This window comes from Arvicola amphibius, chromosome 10 (assembly GCF_903992535.2).
Source record: "Arvicola amphibius chromosome 10, mArvAmp1.2, whole genome shotgun sequence".
Classification (NCBI taxonomy): Eukaryota; Metazoa; Chordata; class Mammalia; order Rodentia; family Cricetidae; genus Arvicola; species Arvicola amphibius.
Genome location: NC_052056.1, coordinates 99,098,962 through 99,121,865, shown reverse-complemented (window position 1 = coordinate 99,121,865; position 22,904 = coordinate 99,098,962). Strand labels below are relative to the sequence as shown.

Here is a 22,904-nt window from a genome sequence, read left to right as displayed (position 1 = left end):
CCTCGTGATCCCGAGGCATGGCTCAGTCTGGTGGGCCCTCCCCTTTCCTTACTCTGGCCCAAGATGCCTGTGGAGTCTTAGCCTAACCCAGCCAGCCTTCTGGACAGCCCTCCTCCCCATACGTGGTCTCTTCCTCTGGCAGATGAAGGGTTCCCATTAGAAGCTTTCTGTACTAGGAAGGGGGGGGGGTGTCCTGCTTCCCTGCCTTCTCTTACTCATACTGTGCATGTTCCAACCCTGTGCCCTGAATTCCTTTTTGCTCCCTGATCCCATCCTGGTCTCTAGATCACAAAGCCATCTTTGAGCCTTGGCTTTCCTAGGTGCCCAGCCAGGAGCCTGTGACCCCACAATGGCAGTCTGAGACCTACTTCTGCTTCAGATTCCCAAGGCCACTGAACTGTGCTGCTGGGGGTCCCTGGAGCCCTCTGGTGGCCCAGAAGGAATGCGCTCTAGGCCTACATCCTGGTTATCTTAGGTCAACTCTGGTGACTTATCCCTCCTTGGGGCAAGCTGGTGCGATGCTGTGGTGACTCCTCCCTACTCCGAGTAGGCAAACGGGACCCTGGTAGCCCATCTCTATCCAGAAAAGTAGATGTTACTGGGGCCATGTACTCCCTCTAGATGACTACCCAGATGCTTCTTACCTTCTGCATGTGTGAGAGCTCACAAGTATTTACATCCTGGGGAGCTGGTACAGTAAAATAGGAGGCCACTGGGAGCTGGAGAGGAGGGTGCTGTCCCTACCTACCTTAACCAAGAGCCTAGTTCCTGCAGCCCACACTGTGGCTAGGAGCTTAGAACAGGGATAGGTGCCTGCCTCACCCGCCTGAGCCTCTAGATCACTTTTACCATAGACGGAAAATTCCATGTGGTCAGAGCCTAGCTGCTGAGTGGCATTTCCCATTATCATCCTCAGTGGTCTGTGGGCAGTGGTGGCTGCTCTGCCACTGAATACATTGGCCTGGTGCCCCCATAGAAGCATGTCCTGGGGATCTGGCCTCAGAGACTAGGAAGAGGTCATGCTGTCTCAGCCGGCTGTCCCACAGGGCCTCAAGTTGTCTATGCTGACATGCTTTTTCTCATTGTAAATCGGAGGGTGCTATCCCTTCCATTCCTGGAGCTGGGACAGATTCTGCTGACTGCCCTTGGCCTCAGCACTCATTACAGTTGGCCCCATCTGGGAGGAATAGATGGAGCCAGAAAGTTCCCCCAGCCTCTTGGAATTCGGGGAACAGAGATCTCAATTTATCCCTGCTATGGTTGAACACATTCTCTGAGCACAAGTCCTGAGTTGATTGGATAGTCTCCCCTTAGCTTTCAGTAGCGATGTTAGTGTCGTTCCTGCCCCATCCGTGAGCTTGGCAACACCTTCCAGCCATCCACTGACACTATGCAAGCAGACCCCAAGGCACAAAGGGTAGAAACATGTTCAGAAAGGGCTTCCCAGAGAAGGCCAGACCAGGATGGAATCGGGGAGAACATAGACAGATGGGTATGAACCCTTTCTTGGCCACCCTAAGAGTAAGAAATTGAGAATGCTAGGCACCTGCTGTGACTGTCACTACCTATAGATCTTCACTGGCTTTGGGATTTTGGTTGACTTCCTTTCTTTGAGCCCCAGGGTACAATCTTGGGTGACTGGTTTCTTAAGGCGCGCACACTCTCTCTCTCCTAACCTGGAACTCACTATATAGCCTAGGCTGGCCTAGACTGCTGTGCCTCCCCAGTACTGGGATTAAAGCCGTGTACACCCATAAGAGCATAAACGCCCTGGGGCTCATGAAGCCACACCTATTGGCACTGGTATGTGTGGGTGCAGCTGTGAGCAGATGTATGGACACAGGGCCTGAATGTTCGAATGTGGATGAGGGTGTGTGCTTTCTCTGGCTTTCCCCCCACACCCGACTGAGGACATGTAGATTTCCTAGGGGTTCCCCACAAAGGTGGAGCTCAAAGCCTTTATTCCCAAGTCTGTATTTCCCCGGGGACTCCACAGACTCAGTTTCACACACTGACCCTGGCTGCTCTTCACTACAGATGGCCTGACATCCCTGCCCATCTTTTTTTTTCTTTTTTTCTTTATGTGTTGTACATGTGTGTCTGTGTACACCCATGTTACATGCCATGATGTATGTATAGAGGTCAGAGGACAACTTGTAGGAATTAGTTCTCTCCTTCTACTATGTGGCTCTTGAGAATCGAACTTGGGTCTTCAGGCTTGACGGCAAGAGCCTCTGCCTGCTGAGCTGTCTCACAAGCCAGCGTTCAGCTATTCATGGCCTGTCTCCTTCCCTTCAGTAAGCTTAGTGCCAAGATTACCTCCCTGTACAGAGGCTGTTGCCAGCTGGGTCCTGTATGTCCCTGGCATCTTGTGGCATTTTGTAAGTGAGCATCAGCCCTCTGCAACACAGTAGTGCCATTTGTGAGCAGAATTGCCACCCCCACCCCAGATCCTGTCATGATTGGAACTTATCTTATAAAACCTGTTTTCTCCTCTAGCAAATGGGAGGATGTGGTCCTAGCATCAGCCAAGTAATACTGGGTGCACAGGCCCACCCTGGCCACAGAGCCGAAGCCTGGTGCCTGCCATGTGTCTGGGACCCATCCCTAACTCCCCTCCAGTGAGATGTACATTCTAGATGTATGGCCCAAAGTGGGTCTGGTTGACATGGGGAGCCCTAGGATGGCCCTCTTCATGGAAGGACAGGGAGAGAGTGGTCAATTGCTCTCACAGGCTTGTACAGCCTTTGCCTCTGATTTGTGATGAGGGAACCTGCACTGGGTTGGCACTTTTGGTCCAGGCCTAGGTGTAAGCAGGCAACAACAGATCCAGATGAAAGCCAGGGGATGTTGTAGCTAAAGTGTGCTGGTGATTACTCATGGCCACTATGTGAGAACGCTGTGACTGGCCTATACTGGCCTATATAGGCGTGTGCTGGGTTCTGTCTGCATTGCCTGCTGCAAACTGGCATGCTCCTGTCCCCACCTCCCTGTGTACTCCTGGACCAGCCATCCTGGGCTTTGGAGGCCTTTCTGATGTAAGCACTAGGGCTCACAGGGTAGCTCTGGCACCCCCAACTGCACCTATTCCCCTCTCTGCAGGGATGGTGGGCCTATACTGTACACTGCAAAAACAGAAAGATGCCTCGCAGCACCCAGACTGCTGGGTAGCTCCATGGTACAGGGTAGAGGGACGGGGTGAAGCTGGTGGGGGATGGGCTGTGGCATCAAGGTGGAGCTGGCCTTTCCCTGAGTTTTTTTCTGCACTATGCCACAAGCAGAGGTCCCATCTCCAGTGGCCCATCAGCCTCCAGGGTAGTGTCATGGCTCTGGATTACAGAAATCTAGTTCTTGGCCCTCATTAACTGGATGTGCAGGCAGCACCTTCATGGCCAGATGGAAAGTGCTGAGGCCTGCCTCCAGGTGTGGGAGCCAGCTGGCTTCTGGGAGGGCAGGGAACACCATCCTTTTGCTGCCTGGCAACTGTCTCCTGGGAAATGGCCCACTGGGTGCCAGGGTTGTTGATGGAGCAGCCTGTAGTCCCAAGGGGGGCCAGGCAAAGGGTTGTTCTGCCTCTCTAGCTCCTCAGGCATTGGCCCCGAGGATGGCGCACCTGTCCCAGGGCCATCAGCAATCCCTCCCTGACTGAGGAGGAGCAGAGGTTGGGATGGGGCCAGGAGAAGCTCAGAATCAGAGCCAGGGGACAGTCTGGGTAGCTTCAGAAAAAGTAACCCTTCAGCATCCTTCCGCTGCCCCATTGACCAGTAACTGATGCTGAACAACACCCTGCTTCCGCACCCTGCACAGGAAGTGAGCTGAGAACACATTTCCTGTCATGTGGCTCCTAAGAGAATGCATGGTTAACTAGCCTGTCCTTTCTATTTCTCTGACACATGATGGTGGGCGGGAGGGGCATATTCTACTAAGTACGACTAGAGAGAGTCAGGGGTGTTCTCTCCTTCCACCATGAGGGTCCTGGGATTGAACTCATGGTGTCTGCCTTGGTAGCAGGCACTTTTATCTGTTGAGCCATCTCACAGAGCCAGCTTTTTGTTGTTGTTTTTAAATTATGTATTTTTGTTTTATGTGCATGGGTATTTTGCCTTCATGTATGCCTGTGCACCACGGGTATGCCTCATACCCTCAGCGGCCAGGTCCCCTTTCAGTAGTGTTTCAGACAACTGTGAGCTGACAATGTGGCTGCTGGGTATTGAACCCTGCTACCTGGGAAGAGCAGTCAGTGCTCTTGGCCACTGAGCCATCTCTGAAGCTCCAGCTTTTTTTTGTTGTTGTTCCTTTTTAAAGACAGGGTTTTTCTGTGTAGCTTTGGAGCCTGCCCGGGAACTTACTCTGTAGACCAGGCTGGCCTCGAACTCACAGAGATCCCCCTGCCTCTGCCTCCAGAGGGCTGGAATTAAAATCATGTGTCACTACCGCCTGGCTTTTATGTTTTGTTTTGTTTTTTGAAATAGAGTTCTGTTGTGTATTCCATAGCTTTGAACTCACTGTATAGCTCAGGCTGGATGCCCCCTCACAGCAATTCTCCTGCTTCAGCCTCCCGAAGAATTCTGGGGTTACAGGAATGTGCCACCGGACACATGGCTTCTGAAGTTTCTTTATTGGGGAAAGCACGTGGTCAGGCAAACTTCAAAAAAAAAATGCAGAGCCATTAGGAAGAAGGGCTGACATGGGACTGCGCCCTAGCCCCACCCACACCCTCCAATGCCCTTCTGTCTACCCCGGCTCACAGGCGCTACTGCTGCTGGGGGCCGCCGCCCTGGCCTGCCTGGCCCTCGACCTTCTTTTCCTGCTCTTCTATTCCTTTTGGTTGTGCTGCCGGCGGCGGAAGACAGATGAACACCTGGAAGCCGACTGTTGCTGCACCGCCTGGTGCGTCATCATCGCCACGTTGGTCTGCAGGTGAGCAGGAGAGGGCCTACGGAGCCTGTGACTGTTCAGGAGGGAGGGGCTGGAGGCGGGGTCGCTTGGGGATGTGGTTAGGGAGGCTAGAGGATAGGGCGGGGAAGTCTGGGCGGGACCGGAAGAGAGAGGTGGGACCCAAGGCCAGAAGGATGGTGTGGGGCTGTTAAGGCGATTAGGTTGAAGAGGGTAAGGGGCTAGGGGCTAGAAGCTGGGGGCCGTGGGAGCCAGGATTGGGCCGGTGGGAAGGTTTGGCTGCAAGCCCTGCAAATGATGGCTCTACCTCCCCCAGCGCGGGCATCGCTGTGGGATTCTATGGCAACGGGGAAACCAGTGATGGTGTTCATCGAGCCACTTACTCTCTCCGACATGCCAACCGCACAGTGGCAGGGGTCCAGGACCGCGTGAGTGACTGGCTGGGGAGCGTCCTGTCTGCTCTAGAACCTTCTGTGTGCATGTGGGATGATCTGCTCTGCACCTGGCTCCGATTCATATTGCTCCCCTCACAGGTGTGGGATACCGCTGCAGCCCTGAACCGCACAGCAGAGCCCAACCTACAGACCCTGGAGCGGCAGCTGGCCGGGCGACAGGAGCCACTGAGGGCCGTGCAGCGGCTGCAGAGCCTTCTGGGGACACTGTTGGGCTACACCGCTGCCATCCCCTTTTGGAGGAACCCTGGCGTATCACTGGAGGTGCTGGCTGAACAGGTGGACCTCTATGACTGGTACAGGTGAGCCAGGTGGGGTGGACCCTTCCCCCTAGGGCCCACTCCACCTGGGTAGAGCATCACCCTCCGGGACCACTTTGTACCTAGTGCCTGAGGTTGCCAGCCATAGCAGGAATCCCTGTGGGAGGTGGTGCTGTCTTTTTCAAGAACTGACATCAAGTCAGACTTGGTGGTATATAATCCCAACACAGTAGAGGCCAAGGCAAAGGGGCTGGGAGCACCAGGCTAGCCTGGGCTAAATGGCAAGACCCTGACCCAAAAGACTAAGCCCTGGGCTATTTGCCCAGCCATTATCCATGCCTGGCCCACAGCTGTGTGTGTCCACAGGTGGCTGGGGTACCTGGGCCTGCTGTTGCTTGATGTCATCATCTGCCTCCTGGTGCTGGTGGGCCTCATCCGCAGCTCCAAGGGTATCTTGGTTGGGTGAGTTAAAGGGGAAGATGGGTCCTATGGGCCCACGGATGGAGTGATGGTCTGAGATAATATAACCCTGTCTCCTTCTATCAGTGAGACCCACGAGGCTCTGGCCATGAGCATCTCCTAAGGGCAGCCTTCCTCCCAGAGATGCCATACTGCTGTGACCAGTGCCAGGAGCCACTTGCCTGTGTATAGTCTTTAGCTATGCTCCTCCCCAGGAGAGTCTGCACAGGGTTTACTTACAGCTGCCCTGGTAGGGGACACCAGGCAACCTGACTGGGTTCTAGCCCAGCTCCGCTTCTTACCGTGTCAACCACTTTGAACAGCTGGACCCGTCGGGGCCAGACCCATCTCATCTGAAAGATAAAGATGTCAACTTGCCAATGGGGTGGCTGCGGGGTGATGTCACTGTCCCACCCGAGCAGCCGCCTTTCAGTTACTGTGTGGGTCTGGCACTGTGGAGCCCCATAACCCTCCAGCCCCTGTACCTCCATGTCTCCCAAGGATGAACAGATGAACCTGCTGGGTCTGAGGGTCAGGGGGTGATGCTGAACTGGGAAGCAGAGCCAGAGCCAGGGCCCTCTTCAGTGTGTGTGATGCAGCCAAGGCGCTCTAAGAGAGGGGATGGCAGGGTTGAGGCCTCAAGAGCAAGCAATGGGTAGACCCTGGGGAAAGATGTGCAGGCCGATGCACAGACCTGCACCTGGGTGATGTGTGGGAGAGCAGGGAGCCCTGTGTGGCTGGAGCAGGCCCGAGGGAGGGAAGAGCCAGCCATGCATAGGAATGGGTGTCATTGGCATACTCGGAGGGGTTGACGTGATCAAGGGCTCATGTAGACAGGATGTATGAGACCTAGGGTGCCACAGGGTCTCCTACCCAAGCCTAGGTTGCTGTCACTTGTCCCCAGCTGTGCACTCACAGGGTGAGTCTCATCCCTGCTGGGAGGAGCATTTGTGCAGGTCCCGGGCCTTGAGTGACTCTAAGACCAGGTCACAGGAAGACTCAACTGTCTCGTGTGGGACCGCCCAGACTCAGGCCCCAGGGGCCTGGCATTTTGTGCTGCAGCTGTGTGTATGGCATGTCCCCTATCCCCTATTCCCAGCCTGATGGGCCTTCTTTGCCCCAAGGGTCTGCTTGCTGGGTGTCTTGGCCCTGGTCATCAGCTGGGGTGCACTGGGCTTGGAGCTGGCCGTGTCTGTGGTGAGTGGCAGGGGGACCAGGAATCCCCATCTAATGGGCTTTGGTTGGGAGGAAAAAGCCATTCTTCTGTGCCCTGTCACCTTGCCCTGGTTCACACAGACCCATGCTCCTTATATCCCACTCTGCCTCTCTGAATTAAGGGGAGATCCTGGGGGGTGAGGGACAAAATCTCCCTGAGAACTCTGGGTGGTCGTGGCTTGCTTCTGAGGCCCATCTTGGTCACCTGCCCTTTCATGCCTCACCCATTTCAGGGCTCCAGCGACTTCTGCGTAGACCCTGACACCTTTGTGACCAAGATGGTGGAGGAGCACTCAGTGCTGAGCGGGGGTGAGTCTGTGGCCAGGTGTGGACTGGACAAAGGGCTGAGGTCCCTACCTGTACCAGCCTTTGACCTTAGGCGGGCATGGTACAGGCCAGGAAGCTGGTGTCCCAGGCTGCTTCCAAGTGGGCAGCCAGGGGGATAGACACCTGCTCAGGAGCCTGCAACTCTGGTGGATGCCTGAGGCGGAAGCCCCAGCTATGTTTGTGAGGCCACTAATTGGGAACAGAGAGTGGGAAGCCGGGAGGCTGCGCCACAGCTGGGAGTATAGGCTTTCTGGTGGTGGAGAAGAGAGAGTACTGAGACATGTGATGATCCCGGTAAAGGCCTCCTGAGCTTGGGCATGGCACGTGCCCTGAATCCCCGTACTCGGGAGGCTGGAGTAGTAGGAGCTTGAGTTGCTGGCCAACCTGGGTAAAACTGTCTCAAAAACACAAAAATACAAACAAAAGCTTCCCAAGGCTGCTGACTGGCATGACGGGCAAAGGAAGGGGAAGCTGTCAGAGAGCCACAGGCCCCAGATAGTAGAGGCAATGAAGGGTTGAGCAGGTGGAAGTGGGCAGGGATGCTCCTCAAGGTGGGACCAGCTGCCACAGACCGGCTCAGGAGAGCCACTCAGACCGTGGGAGAAGCAGGGTCTTGGTAACAGGAAGGCACAGTTTGGCGAATGACAGACAGACACAACACACAAGAGAGTGGTTGGAATCTGCTACAATTTTACTAAATTCATGTTTTCATTATATAGTATTCAAACAAAGAACAAATCAGAAGGTCATGTGTCATCAGTTGGCACAGTATGAAAGCTTCTTTTAGTTACATTTTCAGGGACAGGTGTTAGACATAAAACATCCTTAGAAAAGGAAATCTTGTCCTTGGGAATGTAAACCTCAGTCAAGTGGTTTCATCTTAAGAATAGAAAGTTTTTGTCTCATTATCGCTATCATGGCCTTTCCTCTTTCTAACCCTTTCTTTACCAAATATGCCTAATCAGCTCTCTGTATCTGTGGAGATATACTTTTTAGTACCTTCTTATGCAGTAGACACCATGGGGGTTGGGATCTAGCAAGCCTATCCATAAAGTATAACATAACAGTCTATCCATCAACATTAACCCATCTATTCCCTTGCTCATCATACACCCCGTGTATGACAAAGGTTCTGCTGTAGTCTCATACATTCCCATACTGTGCTTCCCTATCTCAAAGCTGTTCCTGAAGAGAATGATCCTTGTCTTGTATATATAAAGACTATCATTATTATGAAAGAAATTGTGCAAAGCTCATATCCCGCATACCCAGCTAATCGAGAAACCTGTCTATGCCCCAAGGGCAGCCAATACCAGGCTGTCTGCCATTGACCTCCAGGAAGCCTAGTCCCATGGGACACGTCGCTCCTGTCCGGCATAATGACATATGTCATGTCACACAGACAACACTGGAGTTGGTGTGGCAACCAACTTCATTACACACTGGATACAAGAAGAGATTGGGGAGCCGTGTCCTTGGTCCTACAGCCCCTGCACGCCTAGAAACCAAATGAAACATAGAACCTAAGTCTGAGTGTGGGTGCTGGCATAGAGACCCCACTCTGCCCACTGTCACTGCTTCAGGGCTAGAAAACCCATGGGAGTGTCCTGCACCCTTCAGGGGCCCACTCTGAGGACAGGATCTTGGCTCAGCCACAGTCTCCCTGGAGGTCACGGCTCAGCCTCACACACAAGCACAAGCGTACATACATGTGTGTGAATGCATGTACATGCAAGCATGTGCATGCACAGGGATACAAACATGCATTATTTGCAAGCGCTGGTGCATGTAGACACCCAGACGCAGGCAGGCACACTTGAGGACAATGTGAATGCATGTACTTGCGTGCAGACACAGACAGGACCTGTCCTCAGCGCCTCCTCCCTCTTTTCACAGACATTTTGCAATACTACTTGGCTTGCTCGCCCCGTGCCACCAACCCTTTCCAACAGGTGAGAGCCAGACTGGTCCTGGGTGGCCAAGGCCAGAGACACAGGATGCGGGAAGAGGCTGAAAGGGCCATGAGCTTGTCCTGTTAGCCCACATAGCTGAAGCTACTGGCCCCTTAGGTTCTATGCAAACCCACATCGGAGGATGCTAATCTTTTGCCCCATCCATGGAGTGACCTATTTAATGTGGATCCTTGAGATGCCTTTCATTCTTTGGGGTTCCCTCAGCAACCCTGCAGGACAGAGGCTAGCTGACTGGCAAATGTAGACAATATGAGAGGAGCCCAGGGGGCACCTCTGTAAAATGCCACCTGTTCAGAGGTCTCAGTGGTGGCATTTGAAGAGTTTGGCAGCCCTAACTAGCCGTACCCTGTACCCACTACTTGTCCCTGCAGTGGGGTGAGAGTACCCTTTGCATCCTGAAGACACACCTTCATTGATGGTGCTTTACTTTGCTCTCTGGAGTGGGCACAGGGTTTTGTTACCACCTCAGGGGTGTGTATCATCCCCTGTGTGGGCACCTTCAGAGAGAAGGGGTGTCCTGTAGCCTACAGGGATAGTCGGGCAAACTGGCCAACGGGGGGGCCTTGCTCCCTGTGTTGGGAGGACTGGGTTGGGAGAGCAGCAGGCGGCTGCTGGATTCCGCACTTCTCTGTGGAGCAGAAGCTGTCAGGAAGCCACAAAGCTCTGGTGGAAATGCAGGATGTCGTGGCCGAGCTGCTGAGGAGTGTCCCGAAGGAGCACCCAGCCACCAAGGTGAGGGGCTGTGGGCAAGGGTGGCCCTGACGGATGGAAACTTGAGGGTCTTGATTGTTCCTTCTGTTCCCATAGTCTTTGCACCCTCCCTTCCCTTACCCTCCACCCCCTTTTCCTGGGCTTTGTTCATGGGTTTATAAAATATTTGGGAGGCTGAGATGGCTCAAAATGTAAGCATGGCAACCTGAGTCCAATCCCTGAGACCCACATGGTGGAAGAGGGAAGTGACTCCTACAAGCTGTCCTCTGGTCTCAGTTTGTTCACTGTGGCATGCTTGTGTACACACACGCACACATACACACACACACACACACACACACACCAAATGTTTCGTTCTTTATACTAAAAGTAATACAAGCTTGGCGTAGTGACACGCCTGTAGGACTCAGGAGGCTGAGGCGAGATCTTCAATTCTAGGATAACCTGGGCTACATTGCCAAACCCTGTCTCAAATATGCAAGGCTGGCTGGGTGTGGTGGCACCTACCTGACTCTCAGTACTAGGGAAGTAGAGTCTGGAGGATCAGGAGTTCAAACTCCTCCTCTGCTCCGTAGGGAGAGAAACTGCAGTGAGCCCACAGGTCTCTAGGTAAGCCGGAGGGTGGGCTTAGTGATAAGAACTTGTCAGGCACAGGCAAGGAATTCCTAGGTTCCATCCCAGCACTGCAAAAAAGAAACGAAAAAAGATCTCTCTCCAAACTGTGACTTTCTAGGAATTTGGGTTGGGCCTTTAGCCCACAATTTGGGGACTCAGTCCGTCATACCAGGTTTCATGTTCCCGATAAAAGCTTCAGTCTGTTAATAACGTTTCACCAGGTGAGGTGACACTTTCCTTTAGTCCCAGCATTCAAGAGGTGGCCTGCATGCACTTCTGGGGTGCTGGGGTTGCAGGCTTGCCTACCACAACCAGCCTAAAGTCTGACTTTTGTAAAATTTATTTTTAATTTCATTTTATGTAATGGGTGTTTTGCCTGCATGAGTGTCTGGTACTTGTGTAGGCCAGAGAAGGACATCAGATCCCCGGGAACTGGAGTCACGGACAGTTGTGAGCCACTGTGTAGGCATTGAAACTCCAACCTGGTTCTTCCAAAAGAGCAGCCGATGCTCTTAACTGCTGAGCCATTCCTTCTGCCCCCTAACATATGTTTTAAGAGCAGAACGAGGCCCAGTCGGTGACACATAGTGAGTCAGGTTCTCCCACGAACCTGAAGGAAATCTAGCTAGGTGTGGTAGCACATACCCCTAACCCGGCCCTGAAGAGGTTGAGGCAGGAGGATTGTGAGTTTGAGGCCATCTTACAGTATGTAGCAAGACTCTTGATAAGAAAATTAAATTAACTCTATCTTGGAGTGACTGCATTGGACAGGTATCTGTGCACTCTCTGGTTCCTGTGTTTCCAAGGCACAGAACCTAGGCCTGCCATTTTTCGGAAGACCCTCAGGGGCTGGCATAGAGTTGGGGTTCAGGGGATGGGCTCGCTCTGTGGCTAGTTGTGAGATGGAAGGAGACTGAGGGCTCCATGGCTCATTTGGGTCTTCCCAATTACCCTGACATCAAGTGTTGTGTCCACCCCAGGATCCCTTGCTCCGAGTCCAGGAGGTGCTAAACGGCACAGAGGTGAATCTCCAACACCTCACCGCCCTGGTGGACTGCCGGAGCTTGCACCTGGTGAGGCTGCTGGGCATCTGGGGGCGGGGCAGAGGGGAACCACCAGAGAGAGATTTATGGTCCCTGGGTTGATGGTGGGCCCTCTACACTGCCTCGTGTAAGGAACATCCAGTGTGGCCTCGCAAGTTGATCTCACCGCTTGTCCCCAATTCTCTCCCTGTCCTTGGCGTTGTGTCCCATTCTTCCGGCTCAGGACTACGTGCAGGCGCTGACCGGCTTCTGCTACGATGGTGTCGAGGGCCTCATCTACCTGGCCCTCTTCTCCTTCGTCACAGCCCTCATGTTCAGCTCCATCGTCTGCAGCGTTCCGCACACCTGGCAACAGAAGAGGTGAGGCCTTCCCTGGGGTCCTGGAATTTGGCCCTTCTGGACACTTGGTCCTGTCTCCAGCGGTGAGAGGCATACACTTCCTCAGCTCTTACTGCTTCCCAGGCCTCTGAAGCACATTGGGGGCTGCCTGCTGTTCCTGAAGCCTGTGCTAATGATCGGAGTAGTGATGGCAGCAGAAATTCCTGTCCAGTGCAGGCGGGGTCAGAGCCAGGCTCTCCTGCCCCCTTGTGTTGACTTTATGCCCTACTCTGTAAAGACTACATCAGACTGTGTCTTCTGTAGTCCCAGGGACAGATGTGCACAGCTGTGGGTGGTGAGGACTTGGCTTCTGGAGGAGGATGTTCAGGTGACCATATCCTGCTCGGGATCCAGATGGTGCATTGTGTGTACCGGCGGGTACCGGCGGTACCGGCGGTCGGAGGGGTTAGGAAATAACCAAGATAGTCCTTTTATAATAAATCAGTTTTAATAAAAGGGGAAATAAGGGAACTTACAGAACCAAGGGTCCAGCGGAGTAGAAGGTAACGCGGGGGATAGCAAAACGGGGCTCCTTCCGGCGCCCCGATCCTATTTAAGGGGTATCCTACTCCACTGGGGCAGCCACGCCCCTGAACGCAGGGATTGGGCCAGCTGCCCCAACACAGTGTGTCCTTATCTTTGGAGCCAGGAGTCCTCATGGATCCTGTCTCAGTCTCCTCAGCCTGGGACTAGTTTGAGGAGACATGGAGAGTCAGGCTTCCTAGCCCTTTCAGCTCCTTCTACTGGGGCCACGATGCTGTTTGTGGTCCAGCTAAGATGGCAAATATGTCGGCTCAGGTTTGTCCCCTGTGCCTGTGCTGTTATTCTGCTCCCTTTCCCTCTAAGTGTGATGGAGATAGTGGTGATAAAGCGGGCGGTGATGGCTGGGAGAAGTGGCGCACGCCTTTAGTCCCAGCACTCGGGAAGCAAAGTCAGGTGGATCTCTGTGAGTTCGAGGCCAGCCTGGTCTACAGAGAGAATCAGTTCCAGGACTGCCAGGGCTATAAAGAGAGACTTGTCTCAAAACAAACAGAAAAGAAGAAAAAGCGGGTGTGATAATGGCGGGGATGATGAGGATGGGTGGTCTGAGGTGGCAATGAAGATGGCGGTGATGTTTTAGGTGGTGCTGGGAGTGGTGGTGACAGAATCATGGTGATAGTGATCCTGCTGCTCATGATAATGAAGGTGGTTATGATAATGGTGGTAATGATTCCGAAGATGGCAGTAGTGACAGTGGTACTGGTCGTGGTGTTGATAATAGCCTGGTGCTGGTGGTGGTGATAATGAAGAAGGTGATGGTTGTAATGGTGGCAGTGATGGCGATTTTGGTGGGGATGGTGGCAGTACTGATGGTGGTGGTGATGGGGATGACTGACGTTGGCGGGGATGATGGTGACAATCATGATTCTGGCGATGGTTGCAGTTATGATGTAGTTCTGGTGATGGGGATGTTGAGGGCAGTGGTAGAAGTCACAGTGACAGTAAGTTGTGGTAGCTGTGGTTGTGATGGTAGCAATGGTGGTGATGATGGCGGTGGTGATTCTGGTGACAACAGAGATGATGGTGGTGATGGTGATGTTGCTGAGGATGTGCTGGTGGCTCTAGCAAAAGTGACGGTGGTCCATGGTAGTGCTGATGGCAGTGGTAACATACGAGGAGACTGCAGGAGAGTAGCCACGAGCCCTGGACCTTCATGCTTGTTCAGGTCCTGGCTCTACTCTTGCTTGCTGTGTGACTGAATGGGTCACCACATAGCTGTTTGTCAACGTGAGCTCTAAGAGGTCACATGCTGTGGAGCTGCAGTAATGGATCAGGTGAAGAATGCACACTGCTCTCCCATAGGACCCAAGTTTAGTTCCCAGCACGTACGCTGGGCAGCTAACAGTTGTTTGAAGTCCAGCTCCAAGGGAGCCAGTGCCTTCTTCTGGTCTCCACAGGCACCTGCACTCATGTGCACGAACCCTTTTCTCATACAAGTACACAAAATTAAAAATAAAAATAGGGGCTGGAGAGGTGGCTCAGCGGTTAAGAGCACTGCCTGCTCTTCCAGAGGACATGGTTCAGTCAGCATCCACTTGGTGGCTCACAACTGTCTGTAACTCCAATTCCAGAGGATCTGACACCCTCACACAGACATACATGCAGGCAAAACACCAATGCACATAATAATAAATAATTAATTTTAAAAAAAGCTAGGTGTGGCAGCACATGTCTTTGATCTCAGCATTTGGGAGGCAGAGGTAGGCAGATTTCTGTGAGTTCAAGGCCAGCCTGGTCTACAGAGGGAGTTTCAGGACAACCAGGGTTATACAGAAAAGCTTTGACTCAAAAAAATAAAAAAATAAGAATTCTCTCTCTTTTTTTTTTTTTTTTTTTTTGGTTTTGATTTTTAGTTTTGGTTTTTCGAGTGTGCGCCATCACACCCAGCTAATAATTCTTGTTTTAAAGGACATTTATTGAGGGCTCAGCCATGGTCACACCAGACGCTCACACTGTCCCACCTCTGAGTGCTTCCCACACGGTGGCTTAGCCTTGCAGTCCATGTGGAATAGGAGCACAGGGCTGCTGCAGAACAACCAAAGTCTGGCCCACAGCCAGTAATGGAACAGAGGGTGGGAAGCCAGAAGGGAGCAGGGCAGGTTACCTCAGGCCTCCCAAGGTTGAGAACAAGCCCCACAAAGCCAAAAGAGGACCCCATAACTCAGGGAACGATGCATCTCAGAGGACAGATTGACCAACCCACGGCCCTGCCACGCATCGGCACCCCAGACTAGACACACTGAACCTGTGCCGCTGTCCCTCCCTGCAGAGGCCCAGATGAGGATGGAGAAGAGGACACTGCTCCGGGGCCACGGCAGGCACACGACAGCCTTTACCGAGTGCACATGCCCAGTTTGTACAGCTGCGGTAGCAGCTACGGCAGTGAGGCCAGCATCCCAGCCGCTGCCCACACCGTCAGCAATGCGCCAGTCACCGAGTACATGTGAGTTGCAACGGCTGGGAACAGGCAGAGGTAGGGCCAGGGGTGGTGTGCGTACGCAACTGGGGAGCCTGTGGACTGTCAGGCTGTCAGAGGGGATGGGGAGGCGGGGTACAGGGCCTGTACAGCTGCAGGAAGGGGTGGGGGGTGGGGGGGCACTCTCACCAAGGCTGGGCAGCCAGGGCTTCAGGTGGAATGGCCTGGCACTAAGCGTCCCCTGTGACCAGGTGAACCCAGTCAAAAGCCATGGGGTGGCCACAGGGCCAGGTGGAGGGTGTGTGCCTTTGTGGTAGGCAGGTGACCTGGTGGGAAATGGGTTCTGACTGCCAGGGAAGCCGGCGTGCATGGAGGACTGTTCTGAGCTTGACACTATACAAAGTTAGCATTGGCAGAGCTGGCCAGGCATAGGACCTGTCTGGCTCTAAGGTGGTCACACTTGTAATCCCATCACTCAGTTGGTAGGGGCAGGTAGATCGGGAATTCAAGGTTATCCTTGGCTACATAGCAAGTTCGAGGCCAGCCTGGGCTACATGAAACCCTATCTAAAACAAAATAAAACAATAAAAAGATGGGCCATTTCCCCAGAGTAAGGACCATATGGCCCATGACAATTCATGTGCTCTCTCTCCCCTTCCACTCAGGAGCCAGAATGCCAATTTCCAGAATCCCCGCTGTGAGAACACCCCCCTCATTGGGCGCGAGTCCCCACCGCCCTCAGTAAGTCTCAGGGCAGGAGGGTGGGTGGGAAGATTCTCTGGCTTGAGGGCTCTACAGTCTGTCGCCATGGTACCCTGGTGTTGCTCTCACAGGCTGTCTGGGCTCTTGAGAAAGCTGTGGGCCTGTAATACCAGGGCCTAAACAATTGGACCGGGTGGGTCCTCCAGCTCTTGGCACTCTTGAGGGGCCTGGGGGTTAGCGTGGGCAATCTTGGGGTCCTGCTACCTAGCAGTCAGCCCTTGTTTCTTTCTTGAGATAAGCAGGTGGCCAGCAGGGCCCCAGTACTTTCTTCCCATCTTTCCCCTGGGCTTCCCAAAGCCTCGGCAAGGCAGCTCCATCATTAGAGCCCTGTTTCTTCCCTCCTTCCGTCCTCCACCCACCCCTCCGTCCCTTCCTCCATCTCTCCTCCCTTCTCTTTCCTTTCTTCCATTTGTCTCTTCCCTCCCTCCTTTCCTCCCTCCGTCTCTCCTTCCTTTCCTCCTTCCCTCCATCCCTCCTTCCCTTCTCCCTAGGCATCCACCCATGTCTGAGCCCCAGGCTGTTCTAACCCAGGCCTGATATCTCTTCTAAGCCTCAGGAGTGAGCTGTAGACAAAAGAATCAGGGTGGATTTGGTGTCAAAGAGTAGGTGCTGTTGGAAATGTGGGGGCCCCTGGGGCTCCCCTGAGGACTGAGCTGTGAGGACAGGCTCTAAGAGGCTGAAGGCCGCCTTGTTTTAGGAACACCTGCAGTGTGTCATCCACAACACCACAATGTTCCGTAGCACAGGGCTGTGCCAGGGTGCCAAGGACCTGGACCAGGAACTGTCAGGTCTCTGTATCACACCCGACTGCCCTCACCCTTGCCCTCTGGTCTTGCGGTCTATTTGGGGCCAGCCACGCCTGGCGTTGAGGACACCCCTCTCTCTCTCTTTCTCCTGCATCCCTCCCACCCTGGGCCCTCCTAGCGCTACCTGGCTGCCCTGGACTCTGGCAGCCACGCAGGCTGGCAATTTAAACCCATGGACAGCGCCCGAACACTGTGGTAGCTGTACCCTCAAAGAGTGACAGGTACTGACCCGCCCAGCCCCCCACCCTGCACGGCTGCCCGCCTGTACCTCCATGCCTTGCACCCTCTGCTCACCACTGTCCCCAATCCACTGTTCAGGGGACCGGAGGCCTCTGAAGTGGTCCTGAGCCCACTGCTATCACAGTGAACCCCCATTCCAGGCTTGACTCTACTGGCATCAGCCGCAGGTGGCCAGCCATCTTCTCACTTCTACCCAGACCCTATGTGCATCTGACCTTGGATGCAGAGCTGGGTCCCTGGGTATGTGGTCCTGCATGCTGGCCCATGCACACAGGTATACAGGTGTGCTCACATGGGTATGAACCTCTCTCCCTGTGCCAATGCCTGCTTGGGCTCCTCCAGGTCTCTGGGCTGCCATCTTCCGTCCCATCCCACCAGTGTCCCATCCCACCAGTGTCCCATCCCAACCCCCTGTCCCTTGTCACTGCTGCATGTCCATGGAATGACATGGCTCTGGGGCCCCTGCTGCTCCCACCCCTGCTCCACGGCCGCTGCTTGCGACCTTAACCTAGAATGTTTCAAGAGAGCACTCAGGTCCCCAGGAGCATTGCCCCTCTTCCTGGGGACTGTGAAGCCAGCCTGTGCTCCCTACGGTGGCTGGGAGTCAGCCTGCTCAGCCTTCTGAGCAGTGGTCACCTTTGTCCCTGATACAGGCATGCAAACCCTTTGCACACTGCCTGGCCTGGCATTGGCACATCCTCTGTGCGCATGCACACACACACACACACACACACACACACACACACACACACACGTACACCCCACACAAATGCACTACCCAAACCTTTACACCTGTGCTACTGTTAGGGTGGCCAAGATGTGTAGACCATAATATGCAGAACTAGCCATTCACCTCCATCTCAAATCACAAATCTGGAGGAGTTAATGTCCCCATCTGAGGGGTGGGCAGAGTCACTCTAGCCTGACACCCCCCTTTCCTGGGAGCGATGGGGTTGAATGGCTGGGGGGGGGGGGCTTAAGCCTCCTGACTCCAGTGGACTCGCCAGCTATAGGCTGTGGCCTATGCGGACCTGCCCTGGGAGACCTTGTCTTGGCCCAGGGCAGAGCTCTAAAGCAGTGGCGTAGAGATGGGGTCTGTGTGGCCTTCAGGTTCTTGGCGTGTGTGATGCAATTAGGGTCTTTGAAGTAGCAAGTATCTAACTGGGGCTCTAGGAGTGGCTTAATGACAATAAGGGACTGAATGTACTTAATTAGGAAAGGGAGCTTGCTTTTGTGGCCCAGCCTGGGTTATAGAGGCTAGATCCTTTCCTAACTGTACCCAGTCCTTGGTCCTGGCCCTGGGCCAGCAGCTCTTACCGTAGACTCTGCCAACCACGCACTGCACTGCTGTATTCTGCCCCCCAAGGGTCGGCTGTGGCTCACCCTACCAAGGACCACATCAGTGAGGCTACTGGCTGCTCAGTCCTGCCCAGAAACCCAGCTGACCCTGCTTCCTCCCTCCCTCTCTCCTCTAGTACACCTCCAGCATGAGAGCCAAATACCTCGCCACGAGCCAGCCTCGCCCCGACTCCAGCGGCAGCGGGCACTAGACCGCACTCCGGCCAGCCATCTGCCCCCACGTGCCAATTGCCCCACCCTTCCTATGCCAGCACTGCTGCTTCAACCCTGCCGGACCCTCTGCAAGCTACACCAGACCAGCCCTAGGCACATCTGAAGCCCCGCCCCCACTGTCCCCACCCTGCAGGAGGCATGTAGGTGCCCAGCATGAGCTCTGGGCCAGCCTGAGAAGTGAGACTTCTGGGCACTCACCTGGACAGACACTGCCACCAGCAACCCGACCCCGCCTGCCTCCACCTCCCTTTGTCCCTCTGTCCTCTTGGGCTCTCTGAGCCCTGCTCTGTGCCAGGTGCTTCCACCCCCATGTTCCTTCCGCAGGTGGCCCTCCATGCTGTCCCTTGCACTCTGGGAGCTCCCTCCCCTCCAGCTGCACCGAACCTTTCCTGGCATTGCCCTGGCCCCTGACCCCTCTGAGGATCGTTTCTCCATTCGTAGGCAGTGGAAGCCCCTGTGCCTGGTGCCCACCTGCTCGTCACTGAGTGGCCCCTTCACACATGCTCGTCTTTGCGACATCCAGCACCTGCCTTCTTTTTCCCACCCGATTTACTTGGCCCTTCCTGTCAGTTCTGAGCTGCCTCCAGGGTGGGGCTCTTCCTGCACTTTCTACTCCCATGATTCTCTCCCTCAGCGCCCAGCCAGCTCTCCCCAGACAGCAGGTGCCACACAGAGCCCAGGTCACTCCCTGGCCCCTCAGTGCTGGCCGCCTTCTTGGTGCCAAACCCTCTTTCCCATTCATCCCGAAGAGTGGCAGCTTCATCCGTTTGTTTTTGCACGGACCGCATTTATCATCTCCAGGGCAGTCTGGGGCATAGAAGAAGCAGGACACTGCCCACTCCCCTTCCCTCTCAGTTCCATTCTTGCCCAGGACAAGCGGCAGTGCCCTCTGGAGCCTTGAGGGCTGGACTTGAGATGGCTGTGAATGTGCCCCCAGCCTCAGGATGCTGTTGTTGGGATTAACCACTAACCTCACTCTCAGCTGCCATGGGCACTCCTGGCTGACCCTGAGCCAGCAAGCATGACCCTAAGTCTAGCCTGGAGCCAGGGCTAGAGTCGTCATTTCTTTGTGGGGTGCTGCTGGGGAGGGGCCAGACCCACAAGCAACTCAAAGGGCCTCGAGACCCCTCCCCAGGCAGGTGCTGCCCCAGGAGGAGCATGTCCCAGGAACTGTGGACTGAAGCCCACATTTGACCTCAGTCCCCACCCTGGAACACTGCTCCCCTAAGGTGCTTTTGGCTTTAGTGTGTGATGTTTGCTGTGCTTCCTGCTGTGAGGAGCCGGATCAGCTCTCAAATCAGGACCTGGAGCCTCTACCCTGGCCCAGCCAGCCAGTGGGAGCTCTGCCCTGTGGGGTGGGCAGCTATAGCATAGGCTTGGAGCAAGCAGCATGTGTAGGTAACCAAGGCTGGGGCCCCGTGGCAGGAGGTGGTTTACAGACCTGTGGTCCTCCGGGAGCAAACCTGGCAGCTACAGATCCCAGAACCCCAGGCTTCAGCTCTCCCCAGAGGGGAGAGCTCTGCATTCCCTTCCTTCCAACAACCCCTTTCATTGTGCTGGTGTCTGGGACCAAAAGGAGTCAGCAGAGGACTTGCTGGGCCTAGGGTCCAAGTCTGGCCATCTGTAGCTCCTGAGCATGAGCTCAGTGGAGGGGACCCTGCCTTTGGCTCCAACTGGGCTGGCGCCAGGAATCTACAGGGCCATGGAGGGCCATGGAGGCCCAGCTGTGGCCAGTCTGCCCATTGTAAGTGTTCCTGGCCTCAGGTTCTGAGGGAGGCATGGGGCACCCCTGCCTGGATGACTGGGTGTGCCCTGGGGCCTCTCAGAAGCACAAATGCTGCCCCCTGGCCGTGAGCTGGCCACAAGGTGAATGTATATAGCATGAGAGGCGGGCACTGCCCGGATGTGGCTGTGAACTTGTGCTGTCTTGGGAGTCCTGACCGTCGTGTGCGTGCGTGCCCCTATCTGTGACTCTTCACTCACCGAGGCTGAAGAAAGGAAACAAGGGGATTCCTACCCTGACCTCCATGGAGGAGAGGCTCCTGCCACTGTGGTTTTTGTTTTTGTTTTGTTTTCTGACTTTTGGGGTGCCACCTGTCTCCTCAATCCCTCCAGTCCCTCCACCTCTCCAGGGGATGAACAGTCCAGTGCCAGCTGCCTGGGACTGGTCCCCACTCACTTTTACCCCAGGGGATCCTACATCTCTGGTGGGTAACAAGGAAGGCTGAGCCACCAAACCAGACCCAGGTCCCTAGCCAAGCCAGGAGGGATCTGGCTGGGACAGCAATGCTGATAGGACTGATGGCCACCATCTCCCACAAACATACTTCTTCTGTGAGATAGAGCTTAAGTCACAGATCTTGGCCTGGAACAAACTCCAAACCTTCCCCTCAGTGCCCACCTACCCACCCTCTCTCACTATGCAATTCCTGGCCCCGGTCCCAATGCCTGCCCTACCCAGGTCCCAGCTCTGCCCAGCCCAGAAGGTGGTTAGCTCCTGGGCTAAAGGTGACCAGGGTCTCTTGTTTGTTTCAAATCATAATGATGGTGTGCCATGCCCTTCCTCATATATATGATTTTGTGAGATTTGCCTCCCAGTTACTGTCCCCCTGCCTGCATCTGCCCCCAGTGGACAATGTCATCTGAATTGAGCCAGCCCCAAGTTACCCCCCAGCCTCTGTAGGACCATGGCTGTGTGTTACTGTTGCTGTGTTTTTGTTTTTTTAAACCGGGTTTGGGGTTCGATTTTTATTTCTTTGGGGAACTTTATTTTTCTTGGCAAATAACTAAAGTTCTTGTCCATGTAATTTCTGTGATCTCTATTCAGCTTGGGTTTCATGTTTTAAAATAAACAGTTTTAAGAAAAACAGGTCTGACTTTCCTGAACTGCCTTGGAGGATCCAGAGCCATTAGCTGTACACAGGTGACTGCCTGCAGCTCAGGCTAGGGTCATGGCTCCTGAGTGAGGTCTGTGAGGAACCAACCACATTTAGTACAGCCAGGACTTCATGGGTAGAGACAGGAACTTACTGGCTGGGAGGGAGCCTTAGAGAGTGGCACCATCTAACCTTCATTTCAACTGAATTGCTCTAGTTGCTGAATCAGGAAGGGATCGAGGAAAGATAGAAGCAGGAGATCAATCAGCTCTGTACTGGAATAGGACTCCATTGAGAAGCTGGGGGTGTGGCTCAGTGGTAGAGCCCCTGCCTAGAATCCCCCAGTGAGGGGCTGGGGTGTGGCTCAGTGATAGAGCACCTGCCTAGAATCCCCCAGTGAGGGGCTGGGGTGTGACTCAGTGGTAGAGCCCCTGCCTAGGATCCCCCAGTGAGGGGCTGGGGTGTGACTCAGTGGTAGAGCCCCTGCCTAGAATCCCCAGTGATGGGGTTATATGTGAAAAGACGGAACAAGGTTCATGGAAAGCAAACACCCATGGAGGCACTGGTTCTCCCTCAGGAACCGTGATAGGTGTACTTCTCAGAAGTACCCAATAGTCTGTATCTAAAGTGCCTAGAGGTTCCAGTGGGTCATGTTTCTGTTGGAGAGGAGAGCAAGCAGTGACTCTGCTGACAATGCCGCTGCTGGCACCTGCTGCTTGAGCCACACTCAAAAGCCAGCACATGAACAGCCCTTGCACCTGACTCATACTGCATCAATCCAACATCAGAAGGCTAGGAATGTGCTCGGTGGTTTGATCATTTGCCTGGTATATTGTTGACCCAAGGTTCAATTCTCAGTACTACAAAGGGGAAAAAAGGAATAAATCAGGTTAGGGACTATATTTAGTATCACTTGGAACTTTGAGTCCAAAGCAAAGACCTGCAGTTCTTTTTTTTTTCACCCCTACCCAGATTCAGGGGAGGGTCTCTGGAAAGCTGCAACTCAGACTAGGGAAAATAATCAACTGTGACCACCAGGAGGCGCCCAAGGGCCATGGTGGGTAGTGGCAGAGGCACTGGATCTGAGCGAACCATTGCAACTGAGCCCCTAAACTCCATGACATCTAGGCAACCTCCAGGGTCCAATATAGGGTGCCTCTTAGTCTTGGGGTCCCTTCCAGGGTTTTACCAAGTGTCTATGTAATCGAGTAGCAAATAGGGTTCGTGAGATTTTATATATTTTCTCCCTCTCTTACTTATTTTAATATTTTTATGTTATGTGTATGGGTGTTTTGCATGCATGCAGTACCCACAGAGGCCCAAAAATGGTGTCAGGTCAGATATCCCCGGAAACTTTCTGAGC

General features: G+C 54.2%; 1 protein-coding gene across 1 annotated transcript in view; it reads left to right on the top strand.

Annotated features, from left to right (window-relative positions):
- Positions 1 to 21,532, top strand: part of Ttyh3 (tweety family member 3) — a 29,231-nt gene extending 7,699 nt beyond the window's left edge. Inside the window, exons 2-14 of the mRNA XM_038346319.1 lie at positions 4,751 to 4,920; positions 5,213 to 5,324; positions 5,430 to 5,650; positions 5,975 to 6,070; positions 7,192 to 7,264; positions 7,516 to 7,591; positions 9,506 to 9,561; positions 10,222 to 10,314; positions 11,889 to 11,981; positions 12,175 to 12,311; positions 15,139 to 15,312; positions 15,951 to 16,026; positions 18,569 to 21,532. Coding sequence (XP_038202247.1) covers positions 4,751 to 4,920; positions 5,213 to 5,324; positions 5,430 to 5,650; positions 5,975 to 6,070; positions 7,192 to 7,264; positions 7,516 to 7,591; positions 9,506 to 9,561; positions 10,222 to 10,314; positions 11,889 to 11,981; positions 12,175 to 12,311; positions 15,139 to 15,312; positions 15,951 to 16,026; positions 18,569 to 18,643 — 1,452 coding nt within the window. The 3' untranslated portion in view covers positions 18,644 to 21,532. The remainder of the gene's footprint in view (positions 1 to 4,750; positions 4,921 to 5,212; positions 5,325 to 5,429; positions 5,651 to 5,974; positions 6,071 to 7,191; positions 7,265 to 7,515; positions 7,592 to 9,505; positions 9,562 to 10,221; positions 10,315 to 11,888; positions 11,982 to 12,174; positions 12,312 to 15,138; positions 15,313 to 15,950; positions 16,027 to 18,568) is intronic.
- Positions 21,533 to 22,904: the final 1,372 nt, after the last annotated feature.